This window comes from Mus caroli, chromosome 6, assembly GCF_900094665.2.
Source record: "Mus caroli chromosome 6, CAROLI_EIJ_v1.1, whole genome shotgun sequence".
Classification (NCBI taxonomy): domain Eukaryota; kingdom Metazoa; phylum Chordata; class Mammalia; order Rodentia; family Muridae; genus Mus; species Mus caroli.
In genome coordinates this window covers 86,328,749-86,334,512 of record NC_034575.1, presented here as the reverse complement: position 1 = coordinate 86,334,512, position 5,764 = coordinate 86,328,749, and the positions used below count along the sequence as shown (strand labels likewise).

Here is a 5,764-nt window from a genome sequence, read left to right as displayed (position 1 = left end):
GACCACAGCCTCAGCAGCAAATCCCCCATGGGTTAGGAGGTTTGGTTTAGATGTCAGAGAATTCTTGCTCTGAATTCCCAGATAAGGGAAGGGAAGAGACCAGAGACCAAGGCTAGGGTGTGTGTGTGTGTGTGTGTGTGTGTGTGTGTGTGCTTTTATTCATGTCTCTTTGGGTGTGCTGTGGAGTAAAGGTACAGACTGGTGACTGGCCAGAGCTGATACACAGGGACTGAACAATAACTGTGGGTTCTGAGGCATTGAGGTGGGGCTGGAGTGCCAGGGCACCCTTTGCCACCTGGCCCTGAAAGTCCCCCAGGATGGAACAGCTTGTCCACCATGCCCGTGTGGCAGGTGCACTATAGCTGGGTGCAATCTCTTGTTCCCTGTGCCTCTGTTTAGGATGGAACATTGTAGTCACATGTCTGATGACGATGAGAGGACCTGCCTGAAAGTGACTGAGGTTTCCCCTCAGGGTGGGGTGATGTCGACAAGACATGTTTGTTTGTGTATGACCACCGAAGGCAGCCAAGTACAGGAACTTACCCTGGGATGGGGATGGACCGTGTTGGCACCAGATTCTTCTGTAAGGGCAGTTTGTCCTTCAGTGAGTTGCTCTTGGCCTTACAAGATGGTGGGCATGCTGTGCTAGGCTCCGTCAAATGAGGTAACCTAGAAGGGGCCTTGAGTGGTTAAGTGCCTATAACTACCAGCCACCTACAGGGGTTCACACCTAGATCTGTTTGGCCCCATACTCAGTGCATTACAGGAAATGTAGCTTTTCACCTGGACTGGGACAGTAGGTGAAGAAGGAAGAGCTAGATTGTTGGCCACCGGTGGTACAGGGTTCCTCAGGTGCCCCATGGACTAGAGTCACTCCTCCTAGCNCCAGCTCTTCAGAACACTCTGTGTTCTGGGACCTGGGAGCAATATGGGGCTTGCAACAGGGCTCAGCCCTAAGTGTCTAGGTGTCTTGTACCTGTAAGGAAACTTCTTGACCAATCTCTCATAAGTCTTGATTTTCTTCTTCTTATGCCNGCAGGGCTTCTTGTGGCCTTTTGAGTCCATCACAGAGGGCGTTAGGCTGTGTCCTGCACAGAGGAGGCTGCCAGAGAAGAAGCAGGAGTAGGAAGTCATGAGCTTGCTTAACTCTCCCCACTGATGAAGAACATTGTCATTAGCCCAGTTTTCATGGGAAGAGGGAAAGAGCTCCAAAAGGAAAACTGCTTTGTTTGCATCTACCTGACAAAATGGTAAACTAGTCTTCCAGAATACCACAATCTTGAGTGACAAGGATGTGGCAGAACCCCTTCTGGCTGTCTTGCTTCCATTTTTGTNATGGCCCTGTCATTTGGCTGATTNCAGCTGACCANGGAATCTTGTGACTCATGACACCATTCCAGGCATCTCTACTACCACCTTGTAGCAGTAACTAACTTCATTAACTGGCCTGGGGCTCTTCCTTCAGGGCCATGCAGGTTGCAGGAGCTTACCAGGTAGCCTAGTCTAAATCTCCAATGTGACAGTGATTAGGACTTGGTTTACAAAGCCCAGGAACAGCTCCTTCGTAGGAAGTTGCAAGTGAAAAAGCTGCTGTAGCCCCACAGCTGTCACACTCAGAAGCCTCAGTCAGATGGGAGACCCAGGCCCAAGGTGTTCTNGGAGCAAGCAAACCAGCAGAGGCACATAGTATGCACACTCTTAAGTGACTACACTAGGGTTGATCCTGGCCATGATCCTGAGTGCCAGGCACCAAGGGAACCATAATTCCATGGCTCTGGACCAACAGGGCCCATAGGCCCATTCTGAGGTCAGAAACCTCTGAGGTCACAATCAGTGGCAGAGTAATTGCTGATATGTCTCACAGCAGCTGAGGGCAGGTCTACCAGCACAGCCCAGGAGATCTGCAGAGGGCTTACCTTGATAAGGAGAGAGAATAGAAACAGAGGAGCAGCCAGGCAATGAGATGGGTTGAGAGGTCTGAGGATGTGGCCAGTGCTGTCAGGAGATGCCAAAGAGTAGGCAAGAGGGTTGTTTCAGGTGACCCAACCAAGGTTGTACAGGAGACTGAATTCTCAGCAGACAGCTCAAATCCTTAAGCCTAGATTTAGGCTTTCTTCCTTCTCTCCTCTGGGCCAGAAGAGTCCCTACCCCAGTTTCTTAGACAAGTGACTCAAAGTGAACAGCAGGGAAACCAGGTGAAGGCACTGAGAGTTTGAACAAAAGTTGCTGGTTCTTCACTGGGACCACCTTGGAGTGGCTGGGGTTGACAAAAGACTGGACTCGAAGTGGGGAGATACAGATGAGAACACATTTCTTACAGCTGGNTGGTTCAGACTCTCCCAGAAGGCTCACATGCTGCAAGTGCTGTCCCCAGCTGGCAGATACAATAACTGAGAGGTGATTAGATGGTAAGGGCTCTGAAATAATCAGAGGGACAACCCACTAATGAATTCATGATTTTATGGTGCTGTGCGGGATAGTGGAGATAGATGATGGGGCTTATTGGAGGAAGTAGGTACTTACCGCTGTAAGTTGTTCTGGATAGTTTACAGCAACAGCAACCATAAGAAGTTGGTACCCTGAGTGGGATGTTTCTGTGGAAGACCTGACCATGTGTTTTAGGGAGTACTGCGGAAGGACTTTGGAACCTTGGACTAGAACACCATTGAGTACTGTAATCTCAGTGGGCTGTTCCATAGAACTTGGAAGATAAGAATGTTGAGAACAGTGCAGATGATGGATGCCTGACTAGTACCCCAATCTCACCAATAGATAGGTCAGCCAGACAAAAACTAAACAAATTTTAGAGCTAAATGACATCATAAATCAAATGGGCCTAGCAGATAGCCACAGAACATTTCACCTAAGCACAAAAGAATATACCTTTTCTCCCTCAGCAGCTTATAGAACTTTCTCCAAAATTAACAATGTGCTTGGGCACAGACAAGTCCCAAGAAATGCAAGAAAATTGAAATAACATCCTATGTAATGACCATGGATTAAANGTGGACATCAATAACAAAACAGCAGATAACATGAGCTCATGAAAACTGAAAAAAAACCCCACTACTATGTGAAAAATGGCTCAAGACAGAAATTAAGAAGGAAATGTAAAACTTTTTATGCTATGGTTGTTAGCTAGGTGTTTTTGTGTGACTCCTAACAGTAGGAGTGGGACCCTTTTCCTCATATCAGGTTGCCTCACCCAGCTTTGATATGAGGGTATGTGCCTAGTCTTATTGTACCTTTATGTTGTGTTGGTTGATATCACTGGGAGGCCTGCTGTTTTTGGAAGGGACATAGAAGAATAGTGGATCTGGGGAAGAGGGATGTTGGGGAGAGAAGATGGAGGGGAAATAGTAGTCAGGTTGTATTTTGAGAGAAGAATAAAGAATGAAGATATTGGATGATGGGAAGAACTCCCATGTTCATGTATCTTTAGAATTAATATAGTGAAAATGATCATCCTATCAAAAGTGATGTACAGATTCAATACAAAATTCCAACAGTTCTTCACAGAAATTGAAAGGACAATCTTCAGCTTCATACATAAACAAACAGAAAAACCAGAATAGTGNAAACAATCCTGAATCATAAAAGAACTGTTGGAGGTATCACCATGGTGAATCCCAAATTGTAATATAGGGCTATAGTAATAAAAACTGTATGGTATTGGACATGTTGATCAATGGACTCAAATTGAAGACCCAGACACAAATTCATATACCTACCAACACCTGATGTTTGACAAAGAAACTAGAAATACACATTGGATAAAAGACAGCATCTTTTGGTCTAGTTGGCCATCATTGGGAAGAGAGGCCTCTTGGTCTTACAAACTTTATATGCCCCAGTACAGGGGAATGCCAGGGCCAAGAAGTGGGAGTGGGTGGGCAAGGAGCAGGGCAGGGGGAAGGTATAGGGGACTTTTGGGACAGCATATTTGAAATGTAAATGAAAATATCTAATAGAAAATTGAAAAAAAAGATAGCATCTTTAACAAGTGATGCTGCTCAGAATGGATGGCTGCATCTAGAATAATGCAAATAGATCTATATTTATCACCTTGCACAAAAATTAACTCCAAATGGATCAAGGACCTCAGCATAAAGCCAGATATCAGGAATGTAAAAGAAGAGAAAGTTGGGAGTAACCTTTAACTCATTGTCACAGAAAAAGACGTCCTTAACAGGACACCACTAGCACAGGCACTATGAACAATAGTGGGACCTCATGAAACTGAATAGCTTCCATATGGCAAAGGACACCATCATTAAGACAAAGTGGCAGGGTACAGGATGGTAATAGATCTTTACAGATTTATGCATCTGATGGAGGACTAACATCTAAGATATACACAGAACTAAAAAAAAAAAAAACCAAAATCCTGGACACCAAGAAAATGAACAAATTAAAATGGCATACAGAACTAAAGTTCTGAAAAGATAAGATACAAATTGCCAAGAAATACTTAAGAAATGTTCAACATTATTGGTCATTAGTGAAATGCAAAACAAANCTACTTTGAGATTTCATATTACAACAGTCAAAATGGCCAAGATCAATAAAAAAATGGTAGCTCATGATGTCAAGATGTGGGACTTGTACAGCACTATGAAAATCANGTGTGGTGGCTCCTCAGGAAACTGGGAATGGATATACCTCAAGATCCAGCTACACTTCTCTTAATATATCCAGAGGACTCTCCATCCTACTACAGAGACACTTGCTCATTTATNTTTATTACTGCTCTATTCAAAGTAGTCAGAAATTTGACATAACCTGGATGTCCATAATCAGATGAATGGGTACAGAAAATGTTGCCTATTTACACAATGGAATATTGCTTGTTAAAAAAAAGGTGAAAATTTCAGGTAAATGGGTGGAACTAGGAAAAAATAATCAAAAAAGACAAAGTATGTATTTTCTTATATGTGGATGTTAGCTTTTAAGCCTTTTGTTAGGAATGCTACTAGTTGTATAATCACAGAGGTTACGTGTAGAGTAAGGGGCTGGGTGAGGAGAATCTTCCAAGGAAGGGGAAGTAGAATATATAGTTATGGAGAGATGGGAGGGAAGAGGTGGGTAAGGGAAGGATTATGGTGAGGGACAGATAACACTCAGGGCCATTTGAAGAGTTCTATGGAAACCTACTATAGTAGAAGATTTATATGTATGAAAGAAATCTAAATGGAACCACCAAATAATGTGGAGGTAAAGCCACAAATGGACCCTTTTACCACCAAATGAAACCTCCAGTGCCAGAAATGCGTCACATCTAAATTATTAGCCAAAGGGGTCCCATGGAAACCCCCAAGCAGCTCAGATGATTTCCAGGTGGCTGTTCTCTGCAAACATATCCCATTGGACATGAAAAAACACAAACATATCTCATTGAATGGTTCCTACCTAGAGCCTTCACCCCTACTCACTAGTGTTCATGGTCCTGGGAATTAGTCTGCACACTACCAGAGGAGAAAGTTAAACACCAGCCCATCTACAAACCCTTCAGTCTACCATTGTTACCTGCCTGAATGATATACTGGTACAAATTGGCACAAAATTTGTGGGAATAACCAACCACATTAACTGATCCCATTTAAGGCCCACTCCATTAGATGGAACCCATGTCTGACACTGCCTGGGTGGCTAAGAATCTGAGTCTAGACGGGCCATAGATCTATTTGTTTTCCTAGAGAAAAATCAGATACTACTGTCCTGATAAAGGTACACAGCACTAGAATGACTCCTAATGACATTCTGC

General features: G+C 43.8%; 1 protein-coding gene across 4 annotated transcripts in view; it reads right to left on the bottom strand.

Moving 5' to 3' along the window:
* The window catches only part of C6H3orf22 (chromosome 6 C3orf22 homolog), a 4,260-nt gene extending 1,629 nt beyond the window's left edge, over positions 1–2,631 (bottom strand). The window contains exons 1-4 of one of the 4 annotated variants that reach the window (XM_021165437.2): positions 2,524–2,631; positions 1,917–2,417; positions 977–1,102; positions 544–669 (exon numbers count right to left, since the gene is read on the bottom strand). In XM_021165437.2, the coding sequence (XP_021021096.1) occupies positions 544–669; positions 977–1,065 (215 nt within the window). In that variant the 5' untranslated portion in view covers positions 1,066–1,102; positions 1,917–2,417; positions 2,524–2,631. Of the gene's footprint in view, positions 1–543; positions 670–976; positions 1,103–1,239; positions 1,462–1,490; positions 1,780–1,916; positions 2,418–2,523 lie in introns of those variants that run through there. The other 3 variants (XM_021165436.2, XM_021165438.1, XM_021165435.1) reach the window with 3 other exon arrangements.
* Positions 2,632–5,764: the final 3,133 nt, after the last annotated feature.